General features: G+C 42.8%; 2 protein-coding genes across 7 annotated transcripts in view; one reads left to right on the top strand and one right to left on the bottom strand.

Moving 5' to 3' along the window:
- PPTC7 (protein phosphatase targeting COQ7) overlaps nucleotides 1–9,260 on the top strand; it is a 48,525-nt gene extending 39,265 nt beyond the window's left edge. The window contains exons 4-6 of the mRNA XM_012469067.2: nucleotides 2,874–2,997; nucleotides 4,034–4,163; nucleotides 5,375–9,260. Coding sequence (XP_012324490.1) covers nucleotides 2,874–2,997; nucleotides 4,034–4,163; nucleotides 5,375–5,433 — 313 coding nt within the window. The 3' untranslated portion in view covers nucleotides 5,434–9,260. The remainder of the gene's footprint in view (nucleotides 1–2,873; nucleotides 2,998–4,033; nucleotides 4,164–5,374) is intronic.
- A 2,627-nt stretch (nucleotides 9,261–11,887) lies between these two features.
- RAD9B (RAD9 checkpoint clamp component B) overlaps nucleotides 11,888–20,634 on the bottom strand; it is a 40,374-nt gene continuing 31,627 nt past the window's right edge. For all 6 annotated transcript variants that reach the window (XM_012469069.3, XM_064379851.1, XM_064379849.1 and 3 more), the window contains one exon: nucleotides 11,888–12,557. In XM_012469069.3, coding sequence (XP_012324492.1) covers nucleotides 12,429–12,557 — 129 coding nt within the window. In that variant the 3' untranslated portion in view covers nucleotides 11,888–12,428. The remainder of the gene's footprint in view (nucleotides 12,558–20,634) is intronic.

Below are 20,634 nucleotides of genomic sequence, written 5' to 3' on the forward strand. Positions count from 1 at the left end.
AAATGTGTAAGTGAGTCGGTTTCCTGCAGCAGCACATGGCAGAACTTTACATGTGCCACTTTTTTTCCTCAGTCAAGTGAAGATGAACCAGAAATTTTCTGATTGCACTTAGTGTGAATCCCATAGGCACGTGTGCTTTTGTTTTTACGCTTTTTCTTCACAAATCTTGTCACATGTTGCTTACACAAGTGTTGGGGTTTTTCCATCAAGCTTAGGGTGCTTTTGAGTCTGGTGCCTCCCTTCCAGGTCAGTATCTGATTTGTTTTCCTGGCTCTTGTTCCTTAATTACAGGATAAGGCAGATTATTAGATCTCAACTTTCCCTCCCCATGGAGGCCTGAAGCAGTGAAACTGGCCTTAAGAAGTCGCCAAGGATCAGCCTCAGGAGGCCATGATCTCTGAATATATGATCTTTTCTCTCCACCCATTTTTATGTCTGTTTTCATCAGGCATTGTCAGAAAAAAAGATCTCCCATCTGGTTTTTTTTTTTTTTTTTAAGAGTTGTACATAAAAAAGTTTAGTGAGACATCTGCTTCCTGTTCCTGCCCTCACCACATACTCTCTCCTCAAAGGTAGCCTCTATGAGCAGTTTCTTTTTATTTTGGAGACAGAGTCTCACTCTGCCACCCAGGCTACAGTGCCATAGTGCAATCTTGGCTCACTGCAACCTCCGCCTCCCAGGCTTAAATGATTCTCCTGCCTCAGCCTCCCGAGTAGCTGGGACTACAGGTGTGCACCACCATGATCTAAGTTTTTGTATTTTTTAGTAGAGACAGGGTTTCACCATGTTGGCCAGGCTGGTCTTGAACTCTGGACCTCAAGTGATTCGCCTGCCTTGGCCTCCCAAAGTGCTCCCATAGCCACCACACATGGCCTGCTATGACCAGTTTCTTTGATTCTGTCCAGATTTATTCTCTGCATATAGAAGCATTCATCTCTGTGTGTCTTTCTGCCTTTTTTAAAAATGGAAATGGTTGCACATACTACACACCTAACACACTGTCTGCACTTTGCTTTCTTCAACAGTATATTGAAAAGTTTTTTTCCCCAATTTGGAGAGTCATCTGTTTTGCTGCTTCACTCGTTTAGTTACATAACAGATATTTATTCTTTCTTTCTTTCTTTGTTCCTTCCTTCCTTCCTTTTTTCTTTTCTTTGTTTCTGAGATGGTGTCTCACTTCTTTCGTCCAGGCTGGAGTGCAGTGGCACCATCTCAGCTCACTGCAACCTCCACGTCTGGGGTTGAAGCAAGCAATTCTCCTGCATTGGCCTCCTGAGTAGCTGGGATTACAGACACTCGCCACCATGCTTGGCTAATTTTGTATTTTTAGCAGAGATGGTGTTTCACCATGATGGCCAGGCTGGTCTTGAACTCCTGACCTCAAGTAATCCGCCTGCCTCTGCTTGCCAAAGTGCTGGGATTACAGGTGTGAGCCACTGTGCCTGGTTAAGATATCAAGATATTTTTTGAGGACCTGTTATACCAGGCACACTAATAAATACGCATGCATGATGAGCATTTTGGGACCTCTAGGAGACACACAGTCCTTACTATGCCAAAACTCGGTTGATATTTTAAGTGAATGAATTCTTATAGGATTGGCATGTCGTTCTCCATGGGTACTCATCATCGCACACTCACTATGGCATGGCACCCTGAGAGCCAGATTCAAACATACAAGGAAACTGATGAGTGAAAAATGTGAATAAGAGAGGGTGGGCTGGTCCAGTGGCTCACACCTATAATCCCAGCACTTTGGGAGGCTGGGGCACACTGATCACCTGAGGTCAGGAGTTGACCAGCCTGACCAACGTGGCAAAACCCTTTCCCTACTAAAAATGTTAAAAAAAAAAAAAAAAAAAAAATTAGTTGGGTATGTTGGTGCATACCTGTAATCCTAAAGGCACTATCTTACGTGCCTGTAGTCCCAGCTACTTGGGAGGCTGAGACAGGAGAACTGCTTGAACTTGGGAAGCAGAAGTTGCAGTGAGCCAGGATCGCACCACTGCACTCCAGCCTCGACGACAGAGTGAGACTTGTTTTCAAAAAAAATTAAAAAAAAGGAGAGAATGGAATTTGGCTGTAAAGAATTAGGAATAGGCCGGGCGCGGTGGCTCACGCCTGTAATCCCAGCACTTTGGGAGGCCAAGGCAGGTGGATCACGAGGTCAAGAGATCGAGACCATCCTAGTCAACATGGTGAAACCCCATCTCTACTGAAAATACAAAAAATCAGCTGGGCATGGTGGCGCAGCCTGTAATCCCAGCTACTCAGGAGGCTGAGGCAAGAGAATTGCCTGAACCCAGGAGGCGGAGGTTGCGGTGAGCCGAGATCGCACCATTGCACTCCAGCCTGGGTAACAAGAGCGAAACTCCGTCTCAAAAAAAAAAAAAAAAAAAGAATTAGGAATAAAGGCTCATTTCTGCTAGGATTTTAGAGGTGTGTTAGATCTGACTCAGAAGAGAACCCTTCCCCCTTCTCAGCCACTTGTGACTAATTATCAGACTTGGTTTTACTTGGTAGTTTCAGTTAAGATTTTGAAACATTTATATTAGAGTTTTCAGTTAACTGTTTTCAGGGTTGGGAGTTTCAGAATGACTTTTAAAAAAATTGACTCCATTGGGAGGCTGAGCCAGGAGAACTGCTTGAACCTGGGAGGCAGAGGTTGCAGTGAGCAGAGATCGTGCCATTGCACTCTAGCCTGGGCAACAAGAGCAAAACTCTGTCTCAAAAAAAAAAAATTGACTCCATTATTATAAATCAGTTTTTCTTGCAGAAGTCTTACTGCATTGGAAAACAGTGCCTGTAGGACATTTTGAACCCATCTCTAAAGGGCCTTCTTAACTTTGTCCCTCCCCTGTCCTTGCCACAGTCCGGATGCTGCTGATAGCACGTCTTTTGATGTTCAGTTAGGAGATATTATCCTGACGGCGACAGATGGACTCTTTGACAACATGCCTGATTATATGATCCTTCAGGAGCTAAAAAAATTAAAGGTAATTAACTCAAAGGTTAGCTCTTGGGAAGAGTGACCTTCTCTGGACAGCTGAGGTTTATTGATTCAGTTGCATTAGCTCTTTGTAGTTTTGGAAAGAACTATTTTGTGAATTCCAGGAAAATAATAATAGCTCTGGTCTTTCAAACAGTTGTAAATGGAAATACTCATAATTGGAGTAATTGGAAAAAGAAGCTTCCTACTCAAGTTTTTCATAGGTTGGTAAAAGTAGGAAAAGTCTAGATGAGGGCATTTCTTGTTTGTATCTTTATTTGTATTTTAATTGGTGTCTAATGGTGTTGGGTCCTGGTTGTCTTTTTCTTTTATTCTAACACACCAGCAGGTGTTCAATCAAGCAAAGATAAGAAATAGTCATGCCAGAGCCAGCCAAGGGCAGCAGGCCACTAGAAGCCTCAGTGTGACCTGAGCTGCCACCAGTAAGCAAATAGTTTAGGCTTGTCTCATAGAGAGAGGAAGGAGATGAAAACTAGGCTTTCCATTTTTTCCTGGCTTTGTGAAGTGGAGCTCGTGTTCCCATTCTTGTTTTGCAGATGAGGAAGTTGGAGCCGCAGGGATAAGGGTGTGGCCCAAGATTACACAGCTAGACAGGAATATCCTCATGATATAAAATTCTGCAGGTATCTTCACTAGAGCAATTGGCAACTCTTACTTGGAGAACAAACTGGGGTTGGCCAGCATGTGTTCCTAAGCAGGGAGACTTTTGAGGTCATCCTTCAAAGGCTATCAGAAGCTTCCTTTTCAATTCATCCTATTTTAGCAAGACTACCTTTAGAATTTCAACTGGGAAAAAGGCAAAAATGAAAATTCAAACTTTAGGGCTCAAGGCCACCATAGCAAAGGACTTACTGATTGATATCTTGTGTAGACAGCACTGGTGTCTTGTTCATATTAGCCAGGGCATAATGTTTTAATGTCTTTTCTAACTAGAATAAAACTTAAATGATGGAAAAAGTGGTTAGATAAATGTTACTGTCTTGAGCATTATGGTAAAATAACTTCCTCATGCTTTATCTTAGAATTCAAATTATGAGAGTATACAACAGACTGCAAGAAGCATTGCTGAGCAGGCTCATGAGCTGGCCTATGACCCAAATTATATGTCACCTTTTGCACAGTTTGCATGTGACAATGGATTGAATGTGAGAGGTAAGCATTCTTTGGGAAGGTCATAGGGACTGGCTAGGGACATGGTGTCAGTAGAGTGGAGCATTGTGAGCTCTGTGTGAGACTGTGGAGGTGTCCTCTCCCAGCCAAGCTGTGCACTGGTGGCTTTCAGCAAGGTCAGGAGGGTGAGAGCAAGTGCATGTCGTCATGTCTTCCCCACACAGGATGCCCTTCAGAAGCGAACCTCATTGGCTGCAGAGGAAGGCAGAACCTGAAGCCTTTTACTGCCACCACTGCAATGCTTGGACCTGAGCCCAAAAGGCCTCCAAGCTCTGGCCAGAGTGCCTGGACATTCCTAACAGTTTAACATTCTGCCTTTCACGTGGCTGACATTTCACTTCTCCCTTCCTCTGGCTTTGTGGGACTCAACAGTATTTGCCTGCCAAATTGCCACAGCAAGGTTTGAAGAGGGAAGCAATGTGAAACTGCCCTTGATTGAAGAGTTGTCCTATCTACTGCATGATGTGTGACTTTGGGAGCAGGCCAGTGGCTCTGTCTTAGGGCTGGGATGACTTGTAGGTGCTAGCGTATCAGAACTAGTAGAATTAGTTTCTTGTTGATATAATTTTATGATAATGTAAAACATTTCTTAGCCCTCCAGGAAATGTTAAAATAGAAAAAAGTGCATGCCATAGCTGTTTGGCAGATTAGAATACAAGGCTATTCCTAGTTTCAAAACATTGGATATGTTTGTCTAAATTAGGACTGTGGGTAGAAGCATGTAACTTTCTCGTCAGATTCACTGTGATTAATGTGAGCAGGGGGTGTGGTGGCCATTTGACAGATGCCCTATTGTAAAGAAGCAGGGAAGATTTTTTTTTTAAGCTTCAGTTTTATGTAATTTCTTGGCATTTTGTTTAACTGTTTATCAAATATTTTTTTCTTTATTCTACTAGGGTATATTGACAAACCAAAACTGCCTGGAATGCAAACATTTTGTCTCCCAGGACTTATTTAAGCCCACATTTTTTATTGACTTTTCCTTTGAAAATACACTAACAGTCCGGGCGTGGTGGCTCACACCTGTAATCCTAGCACTTTGGGAGGCCAAGGTGGGTGGATGACCTGAGGTCAGGAGTTCAAGACCAGCCTGGCCATCATGGTGAAACCCCATCTTTTTTTTTTTTTAATTTAAAAAGATGAAAGAAAGAAAGAAAAGAAAACACACTAACAGGTTTTCATTTTCATTGTAGGTGGAAAGCCAGATGACATTACCGTCCTTCTTTCAATAGTGGCTGAGTATACAGACTGACTAGCCGAAGTGTCAAGTCCTGCCTTCCCTTTCATCGTCCCAGATTTTCCCTGCCATGTGTGCTGATCCTGCTGGCAGGACCACATTTCTTTGCCACTGATCTCAATGGCCAGTGATGTAAGTCTTTTGCCTGTCTTTTTGAGACCCGTTGAGATCTTTATTGAGAACCACTACTATCATTCACTAGCTCATATCTGCCGGCAGCAATTGAAGAGATCCAAGATTTGAAGATTGGCCTTCATTTCTCGATGTTCTTTCCATGATGGAGATGGAGGTGTTCAGTGCCACCATGGCTGTTACTTTTCAAAAGTAGTTGAAGTGTTGAAAATTAGTAATGTTGGTAAAGTGAATTCAGAATCCTTGGTAAAGTGAATTCAGAATCCTAGTATGCTAAAGGGATTGTAAAAGTCTAATGCAAATTGTACGTAATGATACATCTACTAGAAACATACATTATTCATCAAAAGAAATGTTACATGTGTACTCCACAGGCATCGTCTTTGTTATGATGATTGGTGTGGCTTTATGTTTCTGTTATAAACTCCTATTTTTCAGGGGCTTATGATTCTGCTCTAAAACATGCTCTGGGTTATACAGTTTTGATACCAGAGCTTTTTTGTTACAAATCGGGAGAAAAATCCATTTTAGTTCTATGGATGCAAATATTTCATGCTTTTAAGAAGATGCTTAATTGTGTTCCTGTGGTTAAAGTTTGGCAGTTTCTTGATTAGTCCACATCACAGGCTGAGGCCTGATCTCCAGGAGGGGTGGGGGAGACACTTTACCAATATTTTTTTATGGAAATACTATTTAAGATTGTAAAACCCCTCAAAGCCTAGAAATTTAATGTTATGGCCGAAATTCTACATAGTTGTCTGATAGGATACCCCTGAATGAGAACTTTAGGCCCAAGGCCTGAAGTGTTGAGAACAGACAGCTGTAACTTTGAATTTTCTTGGCTTCCAGTGGTTATGCTACCTACCCATACTCGTACTCTCAGACCTTTTGCTTTCTATAGAGCATGCACCAAATCCAGTGAGTCCATGTGGAGAGAGCACTGTGTGTAGCAGCAGCACAGATGTCCATGAGGAAAACTCCCAGTGATGATCTGACATTTACAATTACCCCACACAGAAATTTAGGGGTTTCTGAATCAAGCTTAATGTTTACAGTTTCTGAATAGCCATTTTGCAGTGTATAGTTTCCTTACAAAACTACCCCGCATTCAGTTTTCCCATTATCTGCAAGCTCAAACTTATTTTTAAGGTTTGTGTACAAGTTGACTGCTGTAAAGATATATATTTTTGGGTCAGTTTTTTCCTTCATTAACTTGGTGGTAGAAAAAAATATATACTTAGAAATCCTTAAATTAAAGCCATGTTTTATATATAAGTCAGGTAACATTGGTGTATAGATGAGAATGCAATTAAACCTGATGAGAATCTACTTGAGGAGAATATAGAAAGTCTTTTTCTCTAAAGGAGATACTGACTCCCTGGTTTATTGCATTAAAATTTATGTTTGAGGTTACCTCAACTTGTTTTAAAAGATTTTGTTTTGTGAATTTGTACTGTATATTTGAGTAACCGTCAAGCTTTTATTTAAAATTGTTTAACATGTACCATGTACATGTCATTACTATATTTCAATGCATCATGCTTGTAACAGGCATTTCATTTATAATAAGAATGAGTTATTCATTTGTAAGCCGTTCAGTAATTTATCTACTATTCCTAAATTGGCATAATGTTAGATAATCTATTTTGAATCACCTTTAATTACATGTCAGAATGCCTTAACTACCCTAACTTGACAAAACAGAATTCTTTGGTAGACGAGGTGGGGGTGGGGTGGGGGGTCTGGAGGAAGACTCTATTTAAGGAGAAATCATCATGCTATGATAAAACACAGAAGCATGAGTGGCAAGTGGCAGAGTATTTATTTTGCACAAACTATTTGCAGTCTCTGTGTATTTAAGAAATAAAGAAAGTTGCATCCAGAAGGGTTTTGTTAGAAGAAACACATTTATATTAGGACTGACAACTTCAGCTCTTTTGTTTAGGTTTTCAATTATTTTTGGTAAGAGGTATGTAGCCTTATGATCTGGATATATTTTGCATTCATTTTCCAACACCCACATTTAATTCCTGGTAAGAGCAGTGCTCGTCAAGTTTCTGGTTTTTCTCTGCTCTCATTTAACCTGTCAGACACAATCTCTGTAAAGCTAGATTGGTGGTATTTTATACAACTCAATTTACTCAGCTTACCTTTTTGAGAAATGATTGTTAGAAACTGACACTGTGTTTGTTCCAGTGATACTGAAAGTAGTGAGGCAAGAATTGTGTTTCACAGTGGAACTGACTTTGGATCTGGCCTATAGATAGTGACATAAAATATTTTCTCTATTTTCCCCTGTTCTTTTTGTGTTATGCACTTAATTTTATGACTGCCGGGGGGTCAGTTGGAGCACTGCTTAACAAGTATCTCTCCTCTCAGTGGTCAGAGGCTGTGTTGGACCCATAGAAGAATTTTTTAGGTCACAGACCCAAGCCTCCCTGGGTTGTTACTGTGCTGTACCATGTGGTGGGTCTGATTCTGAACCTGATGTGTGTGTTAATGGTATTTTAAGTCAAGCAGCGTGCACATGCATGCACGTGCACATACACACACACACTTGCCTCATGTAATGGACTTTTATAACAAAAGATAAAATTTGGATTTTCTAATTTACAAATGGCAAATTACTTATCCCTCTCTGGATGCACCAAAGACCAGTAAAGTTTATAGCTTTTCCATCTATATTTATAAAGCAATACTGTATTATAAAAATCAATATTTTTATCACATGCTTGAAATTTTTATTTTGTTCTGTTTTAAAATGTGCACTCTAAACATATCAGAACCTTATTTCTTCCTATGAACTTAAGCTGCCTGCGCACAAAAAAAAAAAAAAAAAATTTACCAAATGGAGATGCAGTAGAGTCCATAGGCTCTAAAAACTAAAAGAAGAAATGGGATGGGGGGAGGGGAACAAGTTATTTGTCCTGAGTTACTGTAATTGCTTGACATGGTTGATGGGTACTAAATCACAAAAGAATCCATTCCAGGTGTGCATGTCTGGGGGTTGGGCCTTGTCTACATTAGAAACTCAGTTTCAAACTTTGCATGATGGGAGAGTGTCTTCTCTTATCAGCTGCGTGTGTTCTGGATAGGACAGTAGTCCAGAGACGGAAACCACCTTCAGTACCACTAGCCCACCACACCAAGTAACAAGGCAGGAATCGTGGGAATTTATTGAGTCAGCTTTGAGTGTTTGGGAGAATGTAAACAAGATTGGCTAGAACTGTAAACGTTTGTACTTTTGGACAAGTTCATGGTTCCTTGTCACCTTAATACTAGCTGTCTTTGGTAGAAGCTACAGCGTTCAGTTTCTCTGGAAACTATCACATTTGTGCATTTAAAAAATTTTACAGTATCAAACCAAAATCTGCTTATAAAACAAAACATGAAGCAGAACATATTTGGATTCTATTTTTAAAAAATTAAATTCTTTGCAAAATTGAACTTCTCAACTAAAAAGTGTCCGTGTCAAAATTTTAACTGTTAGCAGGTAGTTTGTGACAAAGATGGCTAAATAATGAAGCAAATTAGAATCTGTGTATACTAATGAGCTGCTTTTTTCTGTTGAGACTATCATTATTTGTCTTATTACCCAAGAGGCAATTACCTGAATTTGGATGTCTGAATTATAACTTATGCAGGAATAGTTCTGTAAATACATTTAAATAAACTGTAAAGATATTTAATAAATATAGTATTTATACTAATCTGTGTACTCCTTTTGGTTTGAGTAGTAACTGAGACACCAGCCCTTGACATTGAGTTTGTTGGTCTCTATCAAGTCCTCATTTCCAAGCCTCCTAGTTTTCCCAGCAGTGAATATGTACTACTACTTTAACTGCCTCCAACTGGTTCACTATTCACTACATCAGTTTAGCTTCCTCAAAAATTCATTAAGATGGACTGACAACTGAATGTAAAATATAGAAATTTTTCCCAGCTGAGGCTTTGCACCTTCCATATAGTATAGAGGGAAGCTACAAAAAAAATTTGGTGTACAATCATGTTGTTTAACAACAGAGATGTTCTGACAGATGAATCCTTAGCAATTTCGACATTGTATACTGACACAAGCCTTGATGGTCTAGCCTACTACACATCTGGGCTATATGGATAGCCTGTTGCTCCTAGGCGACAAACCTGTATAGCATGTTACTGTACTGAATACTGTAGGCAGTTGTAACACTACAGTATCTGTATATCTAAACACAGAAATGGTTTAGCAAAACTACAGTATGAAAGACCAAAAAAGGGTACGCCTGTATAGGGCAGCTCCATTATCTTATGGGACCACCACTGTCTGTGCGGTCCGTCATTGACCAAAATGTTGTTATGCAGCACATGACTGTATTTCAACTTAGCACTCTGTATCCAATTCTAAAATCCAAAGTACCTGGCTAATTTTTGCATTTTTTGTAGAGACGGAATCTCACCATGTTGCCCAGGCTAGTTTTGAACTGCTGGGCTTAAGTGATCTGCCTGGCTATGACTCCCAAAGTGCTGGGGTTACAGGTGTGAGCCACCACACCCTGACAGTGTCACCCCTGTAATCCCAGCACTTTGGGAGGCCGAGGTGGGTGGATCACCTGAGGTCAGAAGTTCAAGACCAGCCTGGCCAACAAGGTAAAACCTCATCTCTTAAAAAAATTAAAAAATAAATAGTCCAATGCTGCATCCAGGCTATTACTGATGATGCTTTCAAGACTTAAACCCCTCTGATTCATTCATTTCAATGAATCATTTCAATGCAATGAATGAATCAGAAACTTTATCCTCAACAAAGAGACCTACAGAGTTACTGTGGTATATAAAAGCTCTCTGTGAGGCTGGGCGCGGTATCTCACATCTATAATCCCAGCACTTTGGGAGGCCAAGGCGGGTAGATTGCCTGAGGTCAGGAGTTTGAAACCAGCCTGGCCAACGTGGTGAAACCCCATCTCTACTAAAAATGCAAAAATTAGCTGGGCATGGTGGTGAGCACCTGTAATCCCAGCTACTTGGGAGGCTGAGGAGAACTGCTTGAACCTGGGAGGTGGAGGTTGCAGTGAGCCAAGTTGAGGCCACTGGACTCCAACCTGGGCAACAGACAGCTGTCTGTGTAGGCATCTGCATTTATTAGAAATATCAGAAATTCGAGCTGGGTGCGGTGGCTCATGCCTGTAATCCTAGCACTTTGGGAGGCTGAGGTGGGTGGATCACCTGAGGTCAGGAGTTCAAGACCAGCCTGGCCATCATGGTGAAACCCCATCTTTAAAAAAAAAAAAAAAATTAATATAAAAAAATAAAAAAAAGAAATACCAGAAATTCAGTGTTAATTCATCAGTGTAAGCATGAGATACATAAATCTTCAGCCTACAATGTGAAGGACTTTTAGTTGAAATTATGTGGGCATTGCCAATTACCATAAAAAGCTTGGTTAACACCCATTTTCATTCACTAAGGAACATCTTGGGATGAACTTGAGTTTTTATTATGTTATTGTGGGTAGCTATGACTCATTACTAAGCTACAGGAGCCAAATTCATTCTGGTTTCAGTTAGAACCCTATTCACAGTTCTAAAGCATGCTAATCTACTCAGCCACCTTTATGAATTTCTCACAAAGTCTAAAGTACAATTGCTTGCCAGTTAACACTTCCTTACGGTTTGAAGGTTGTAGAAAGAATTAACAATAAGATGTTACAAAAGTCTCGTTTGTCAGGTTATAATTGACTGTAAACAGGTTTGGGGGAGGGAGAGGCACACATCATAAGACATTATATAACCATGTTTTGTGCCAGATTTTTTAGTCCATTTGTGCAGGTAAAAAGCTAACTCTTAAAGGGCCAAAAACAGACATTTGTCTTCCACCTTATTCTACTCCAAACTCAGCTGTCTTGGCAGTGGAGGATACTGTTCTATGTCAGATAATACAGAAATATTTGGCATCACTTCCATTAAATTCTTTTCTGCATCATACTGCAAATCAAAAATCACATCTGAAAATCAGAACAATTTGAGGTTAGGAAATAAAATTTTACAATCTATAAAAACACTCTAGACTGGGCACGGTGGTCAAGCCTATAATCCTAGCACTTTGGGAGGCTGAGGCAGTGGATCACTTGAGGTCAGGAATTCAAGACCAGCCTGGCCAACATGGCGAAACCCTGTACTAAAAAGACAAAAAATTAGCCAGGCATAGGGTGCACACCTGTAATCCCAGCTACATGGGAGGCTGAGGCAGGAGAATCGCTTGGACCCAAGAGACAGACATTGCAGTGAGCCAAGATTGTGTCACTGCACTTGAGCCTGAGTGACAGAGCAAGACTCCATCTAAAAAGAAAAACAAATGAAGATGACTATATAATTTTTATTCTTGATCTTTTTTCCAGGGTTTATTCTACTTAAAGTCTTAAAATAAAAACAATGGACAAAAAAGGCCATGGTATTACATGAGAAAAGTAAAATCCAAATATTTGCAATCAAATACAAAAGATACCTGACGACAAATCACAAAATTCTATTTCAAGCCATCTTGATGCACTCCAAATGGCTGCTGAATAAAGTTTAAATACCTTTATAAAACTAACTAGCAAAGGTGTTAAAAGTGCTAGGGTGAATGTACACTGAACTGAAGAACTCTAATGGGCTTTTTTCTTTCATAGAAAACTTTTCTGCTTCCGAAGTAGCATAATGGATTTAAAGCAAGTTACATACACTTGACAAGCAGCCATTTCTAGATATAGTTGTTGTACAAGATGATGTGGTTTTGAAGCCCATCCTCCATTCCAAGGAAATCTGGAACAACCTCTTTAAGACACTAAACATGCAAACTCGTGCTTGAGGGGCAAGTGAGCCCGTCACTGGGCTGGGGGCCAGCTCAGCCATCATTAAGCATTAAGGTAAAGAGAAACTGCCATTATTCATGTCCTCTTCACTGTCACTTGCTCTTGCCAGACTGTCGAAAGGGTGGTTGAAGTGTTCTTGCTGATCAGAAGAAACTGCTCCAAAGAACATGCAAGAAAACTGGAGGGAAAAAAGGAACTGCAATGTTGATTCCAAAGAGAAAGTTTGCTCATTAAATGCTCCAGGTAACAGCCTCCCTCAGAAACCTGACCAGTGTTATATCCCTGTCTTTGCTGCTGATGGTTCACAGAACACCCAGAACCTTCATTACTGGTCCAACAAGTCCTAAAATCAAACCCTTCCCTGACTTCAAAGGCACGCAACAATCCAGTTTGGGATCAGTGATCTGCTGTTGACTCCCCTCCTAAGCTGTCAAAGCTTCCACCACGATGTGAGAGGCAGAGGTCAAGGAAGCCTCCATAGGCCACTGGATGAATTAATCCATCTTCTTCCCTTCCCCTCCTGCTACTGCGGTAAGCCACTCTTCCAGGTTAAAGCCAGTCCTTCCCTCCCTGTCTGCGTCCCAGCCCCCTAGGATTACTAGCATTTCCAAATGCTCAAATGCCTCTCATCACTACTTTACTTTTTTATTTGTGATCAGGTCTTGCCCTATTGCCCAGGCTTCAGTACAATTGTGTGATCATGGCTCACTGCAGCCTCAAACTCCTGGGCAATCCTCCCACCTCAGCCTTTAGAGTAGCTTTATCTACAGGCACGCACCACCATGCACAGCTTTTTTTTTTTTTTTTTTTTTTTTTTTGTAAAGACGGGGTCTTGCTATGTAGCCCAGTCTGGTCTCAAACTCCTAGCTTCAAGCAATCCTGCCCTGGCCTCCCAAAGTGCTAGAATTACAGGCATGAGCCACTGGGCCCAGTCTTCTTATCTTTAAAATACAGAAATAGCTGGGTGCAGTGGCTCACACCTGTAATCCCAGCACTTTGGGAGGCTGAGACAGGTGGATTGCCTGAGGTCAGGAGTTCGAGACCACCTGGCCAGCATAGTGAAACCCCATCTCTACTAAAAATACAAAAAATTAGTTGGGTATGGTGGTGGATGCCTGTAATCCCAGCTACTAGGGAGGCTGAGGCAGGAGAATCGCTTGAACCCAGGTGGCAGAGGTTGCTCTGAACCGAGATTTCACCATTGCACTCCGGCCTGGGCAACAAGAGCGAAATGCCATCTCAAAAATAAATAAAACACAGAAATAGCCTAACTCATCCCGTTTCCCCCTTCAGTTACTGGTTTATCTCTACTGTAGAGTTGTCTACACTCACTGTCTCCATTTTCTTATTACCTTACTCTTTAATTCTACTTAAAAGCTTCTCTAGGCCGGGAGCGGTGGCTCACGCCTGTAATCCCAGCACTTTGGGAGGCCAAGGCAGGTGGATCACCTGAGGTCAGGAGTTCAAGACCAGCCTGGCCAACATGGTGAAACCCTGTCTCTATTAAAATACAAAAAGTTAGCCAGCGTGGTGGTGCACGCCTGTAATCCCAGCTACTTGGGAGGCTGAGGCATAAGAATTGCTTGAACCTGGGAGGCAGAGGTTGCAGTGAGCCAAGATAGCACCACTGCACTCCAGCCTGGGCGACAGAGTTAGACTCTGTCTCAAAAAAAAAAAAAAAAAAAAAGGTGCTCCCTCACTGACCCCCATGTCACAGAAACTTATGGTCACCAGAATTTACCACATCCTTAAAGTCAGGACCCATTTTCAATCTTCCCCACCTGATACTCATTCTCACACATCTTTCTCATGTTACACTCTACTGGCTGCTCTCAGCCAGCTCAGCCAGCTTGCTCTCTTCTAAGTAGCCTCTGAACTTGGGTGTCTTAACCTCAGCGCTGCTGCCATTTGAGGCCCTATGAGTCTTTGGTGTAGAGCTGTCCTGCAGGGAGGAAGATGGTGGGTGGCACTGCAGGTCTTTACCCACTACATGCAAGTAGCACTCCCTTAACAGATCCAAAACATATGATCTTACTAAGCCCTGAATCTACTTCTCCAAATCTAAGTCCTCCCCGGATACCTTTTTCCTTAACCCCCATAACTATCCATCACCAAGTCCTGCTAGTTTTGCCTCCTAAATGAACTATTTCAGCCACCTCTCTCCACTTCTCATCTAAGGAATCACCGTCTCTCAGATGCTACAATTGGGCAACTATTGTCTCACTGAAGCCCGTTTTTCACATAACACTAGCAGCTAGAGTCATCTGGTAAACATGCAGCTCTGGCAGCCCTCCCTGGTAACGCCATTCAAATGTTTTAAATACCCAGGTACTTTGGCTGCTTGCACAGCTTCCAGGACTCTCCAATATGATCTGGCGCTTATTCTAGCCTCCCCTTATGCCATTGTCTCTCTCTGGCTCTGACTTCCAACCACAGTGGCCATCCCTCAGCTCTTTCAAGCCCCCAAGCTCCCTCCCCTGCCAGGGCCTTTGCACTAACGCCCTCCCTGAGCTCCACCCCCGCCCCCATGCCCTCATCCTTTCCGGCTCAGCTCAAACACCAGTTTCAAGGGGAAGACTTTCTGACCTGGATTAGGGCGGTACATACCATTAAATCTGCAAACACCCTGAACTTCTCCTTTATTGAACTAAACACAGTCTTTAAAAAATTATATATTTAGTCATGTGACTATGTTATACCTATACCCTAGTCCCAATACCTGATACCTGCCCTAGTCTTTAAACGAGTTGAGGAAGTTTGTTCATTTTGTTCATTGGCTGTCTAGGACACAGCCCTCAAGAAATACTTGGAGCTGCACAGTACCACAAGAACAAATGAATGAGCCCTGTTCTTGGGTCAACATCATGTCTCAGAAGGTGAAAATGCCCTCTGCAAGGATTGATTTGCAGCTGTTGAACCTGCACCCCAGATAGCTGTAATACTGACTGTAGTAGGCAGGATAATGGCTCCTAAAGAGCCTAAGCCATGAACCTAAGCCCATGTCCTAAGCCCATGAACCTAAGCTTCATGTCCTAAGCCCATGAACCTCTGAATATGTTATGTCACATCGCAAAGGGGAATTAAGGTAGCAGTTGGAATTAACATTTCTAATTGCTGAAGTGGAATAGCCAGGTAGGCCCAATATAATCACAAAGATCCTTAGAAGTGGAAGACGGAGAAGAGTTAAGGTCAGAGTGTGGCTGTGAGAAAAAACCGGCCGTTGCTGATTTTGAAGATGGAAAGGAACTACAAAGCAAAGAATGCAAGTGGCCTCTAAAAGCAGCAAAGGGCAAGAAAACAGAATCTCCCCCAGTCTCCTGAAGGGAACACAGCTCTGCTGACACCCTGATTTTAGCACAGTGAGACCCAATTAGGAATTCCAACCTTCAGAATTGAAAGACACTCAATTCATGTTGTTTCAAGCCACTAAATTTGTGGTAATTTGTTAGAGGGTCATTGGGAAACTAATATACTGATCTGGCCATAATTGGAGGCATGGTTTCAATTGCCTCTAAAGAGTCTAGTCTTGGCTGGGTGCAGTGGCTCACGCCTGTAATCCCAGCATTTTGGGAGGCCGAGGCGGGCGGATCACGAGGTCAAGAGATCGAGACCGTACTGGCCAACATGGTGAAACCCCGTCTCTACTAAAAAATATAAAAATTAGCTGGGCGTGGTGGCACGCACCTGTAGTCCCAGCTACTCGGGAGGCTGAGGCAGGAGAATTGCTTGAACCCAGGAGGCAGAGATTGCAGTGAGCCGAGATGGTGCCACTGTACTCCAGCCTGGCACCTGGCAACAAAGCGAGACTCTGTCTCAAAAAAAAAAAAAAAAGAAAAAGCCGCTCCCACCTCAGGGACCTCTAGGAGAGGCGCCCCCTGAGATGTTCCAGGTCCCCAGAGTTCCAGCCCCGTGGAGGATGAGCAACTACCCAGCCGACACTCACCCGAAATTCCTCAGGGTCCCGGGAACCTCTGGAGTCCTTACAGGTGCTCCAGTCTGTTCAATCCCAGATACACCAGCTCATTAAGGACACCCGTCCCACCATATTGGACCTCGCAGACCAGCCAACACACCCCTTCCAGCCCGGAGGCTCTGTCCTTGTTAAAAGATTTGCCACCTCTGGCCTCACTCCCCATTGGAAGGGACCCTACGCGGTTATCCTGACCACACCCACCGCACTCAAGGTGAACGGACTAACGGCCTGGATTCATCACACCACATTAAGACTGCCCCACTGCAAGAATAATGGAGCGTCAAACACTCATCCCCTGATTCACTAAAGCTAAGACTTGTGCGCTCTTCTCGGTCACCACCCTCACCACCCTAATCCATGCTGTAAATCCCTATAGCAAACCCCTCTTAGAACCCACCTACTATCAATGGGTCCTCACCAAGGGCTCCACTGGAGGATATGTTAGTTCCTTAACTGGGAAGGGATCCACCCTAGTCAATTTAACCCTGGAGTACATTCCAAAGAACCCCATTACCTTCTCCCTAGACCTCAGTGCCTTCCTGGGTCCCAACCTAAATTTCAGAACAAGTTTAGGGGCAGAGCAACAACTCCAGACCATGGGGTTATATCTGTGCCCAGGATCCACCCCCGCACAGCAAAAAAAAAAAAAAAAAAAAAAAAAAAAAGATGGAACTGTGGAGGCTTAAATGAATTCTTTTGCCCCCATTGGGGTTGTGAAACTATCCCCACTATATCAGGGTACACCAAAAACATAGACTAATGATATTAAGGTCTCAATATTAGCCCTTAGAACCAACAAACAATACTAACCTGTTGGAGGAATCAATGATTTAATTCCTGTAAATAAAACAAGGGGGGAATGTGACATGGTAAAAGCCCCATAAAACTGCATACCTCAACCATACCTCAGCTTTCTATTGAAACTGCTCTCTGTAACCCAAATGTGACAGGCAAGCAGTCCAAACCCATGCCATCTTGGCCCCTGCGACTTGTAATAAGTAATTAAGGACTGTAATTTCCACCCTACCCAGACAATGTGTAAACAAATGCTAATCTTGACTTTTGTGAACCACTTAAGTAACAGAATGTCCAAAGCCCCTGGCCCTCGAAATGTCTGGCACCCCTCACCCTCATCTTTGCTCAGGAATCCACTGGAATATCTGGAGCCGCTCACCCTCATCTCTGCCCAGGGGGTGATTTACAGAATCCACTAGCCCTCAGAACATCTGAAGCCCCTCACCCCCACCCCTGCCCCTCACCCTCACTCCCGAGGTGGTTTTACGGGTATAAAAGGTCTTGACACCCTCCTTTCAGGGCCACAGGTTGGAGGGATGCGAGTCCTCCATGGCTGCTGGCAATAAAGACCCTGCAATTTGGCAACAAAAAAAAAGTCTAGTCTTCACCAAGGTCAAGATTCTAAGGCTAGAAAGACCTAAATATAGCACCTGTGGCTGTTCAGTGTATATCATCACATGCAAATAGCTCTTAATAATGTTTATGGTGCTACATGAGACTTGAAAGCTGAAGTTTTCTTTAATCTTTGAGAGCTGCCCTGAATCTGCTACTGGCTTAAATGCTATTTGCTACCCTCCCTTGTCCCCACCTTTTCTTCAGCCTATAAGTCTCATATGGCTGGATAATTGGGCCCTTCTCCATGTCTACTAATCTTTCAATGGAGGAACCTTGAGAACACCCATGTAACCAAAATTAACCTCAAGTTCAATATGAATTGGGTAGGAAGAGAATTATAAAATCTTTTTTTACTAATATACATATTGTCTCTATTTTGATGCCCCTGAAAGCTGTGTATAACTTCTGGTTTAAACTTAATAAAAATCCACACCAGGCTAGGCATGGTGGCTCATGCCTGTAATCTCGCACTTTGGAAGGCCAAGGCAAGTGGATCACCTGAGGTCAGGAGTTTGAGACCAACTTGGCCAACAGGGTGAAACCCCAATGCTACTAAGAATACAAAAATTAGCTGGGCGTGGCCAGGTGTGGTGGCTCATGCCTGTAATCCCAGCACTTTGGGAGGCCAAGGTGGGCAGATCACTTGAGGTCAGGAGTTTGAGACCAGCCTGGGCAACATAGTAAACCCCATCTCTACCAAAAAATATAAAAATAAGCTGGACATGGTGGCACATGCCTGTAATCCCAGCTACTTGGGAGACTGACGCAGGAGAATTGCTTGAACCCAGGAGGCAGAGGTTTCAGTGAGCCAAGATTGTAACCCTGCACTCCAGCTTGGGCAACAGAGCGAGATTCTGTCTCAAAAAGAAAAGGAAAAAAAAATCCACAACGGAAAAAGCCACTGGTCATTGTTTGGAATATAGTGATACCTGTCGTAACTTAATTTTGAAAATCCTCTTTCCTAAAGTAGCACACCTAGCATATACTTCTTTTTAAAAATAAAGTGAATTGGCCGACGTGGTGGCTCAAGCCTATAATCCCAGCACTGTGGGAGGCTGAGGTGGGTGGATCACGAGGTTAAGAGATCAAGATCAGCCTGGCCAACATAGTGAAACCCCATCTCTACTAAAAATACAAAAAATTGCTGGGCGTGGTGGCCTGTGCCTGTAGTCCCAGCTACTTGCGAGGCTGAGGCAGGAGAATCACTTGAGCCTGGGAGGTGGAGGTTGCAGTAAGCTGAGATCGTGCCACTGCACTCCAGCCTAGGTGACAGAGTGAGACTCCATCTCAAAAAAATAAAAATAAAGTGAATTAAAATTGATTTCATTTTGGAATTCTGTGATGTCACCTCAGCATATTCCAAGCCAGGGTTGAAGCTGTGCCAATTCCTGGCTCTGCACCAGAAACACAGAGGTGAGTAAGAGTCAGGCCTGTCCTCGGGGAGCTCCTACTCTGCCTAGTGGCATAAGAGCACACATAGCGAATTATCATGTGACATAATAACGAATGAATAGGGCCAGGCATAGTGGCTCACACCTGTAATCCCAGCACTTTGGGAGGCTGAGGTGGGAAGATCATGAGGTCAGGAGTTTGAGACTAGCCTGACCAACATGGTGAAACTCTTTCTCTACTAAAAATACAAATATTAGCCACATGTGGTGGCACGCGCCTGTAATCCCAGCTACTCAGGAGGCTGAGGCAGGAGAATCACTTGAACCCGAGAGGCAAAAGTTGCAATGAGCCGAGATCACGCCACTGCACTTCAGCCTGGGTGACAGAGAGAGACTCCATCTCAAAAAAAAATCCGAATGAATAAGATGAACAAAATGCTCTTACTAGACTTGAAGCCTCCAAAGGGAGAAGTGTCACTTGAGCCAGGCCTTGAAGGGCGGATAAAAGTTTGAAAGGGCTACATCTGCGTAGTATGGGTAAAAAATAAAAGTTTGAAAGGTAGAGAAGAAACGAACATGATCACCCCAGGCTGTAGGAACAACAGCATGGGCAAAAAGTATTACAGCAAAAGTGTGTGCCACACCTTTCCACTAGGATCAGGAACTAAGAAAGGAGCTCGCTCACTCCATTGCTACACAGCATTGTACCAGAGGTTATTAGCTAATGCAATTGAAGAGATCAATTGAAAGCATTAAAGAATAAGTTTCTATACAAAATGATAGATAGTATGCCTAGAAAACCTGAAATAATCAACAATAAATATAACGGAAATAATAACATAAATCAAGGTAGCAGGATATAAAATTAACACACACAAAAAGTCTTCACATACACAATAGGCAGTGAGAAAATAATGGTAGAGAAAACCTCATGTACAGTAGCAACAGAGAAGACTATTTAGGAATAAACAGTAATAAATATACTAGCTGGGCACAGTGGCTCACACTTGTAATCCCAGCACTTTGGGAGCCCGAGGCAGGAGGATTGCTTGAACCCAGGAGTTGGAGACTAGCCTGGACAACATGGCAAAATCCTGCCTTTGCAAAAAAAAATATAAAAAATTAGCTCGATGTGGTGGTATGTATCTGTAGTCCCATCTACTTGGGAGGGTAAGGTAGGAGGATCGCTTGAGCCTGGGAAGTGGAGGCTGCAGTGGGCTGAGATTGCACCACTGCACTCCAGCCTGGATGACAGAGCAAAAGCCTGTCTCAAAAAATAAATAAATAAATAAAATAAGATAAAAAAGTAAATGGATAAAACCTATCTATACAAGAGGAACGTTAAAACACTCCTGAAGCCGGGTGCAGTGGCTCAAGCCTGTAATCCCAGCACTTTGGGAGGCCTAGGCGGGTGGATCACGAGGTCAAGAGATCGAGACCATCCCGGTCAACATGGTGAAACCCCGTCTCTACTAATACAA

The sequence above is a fragment of the Aotus nancymaae genome, unplaced genomic scaffold (genome assembly GCF_030222135.1).
Source record: "Aotus nancymaae isolate 86718 unplaced genomic scaffold, 86718_ANA_hifiasm-v0.15.2.pri h1tg000021l, whole genome shotgun sequence".
In the NCBI taxonomy this organism is placed as follows: Eukaryota; Metazoa; Chordata; class Mammalia; order Primates; family Aotidae; genus Aotus; species Aotus nancymaae.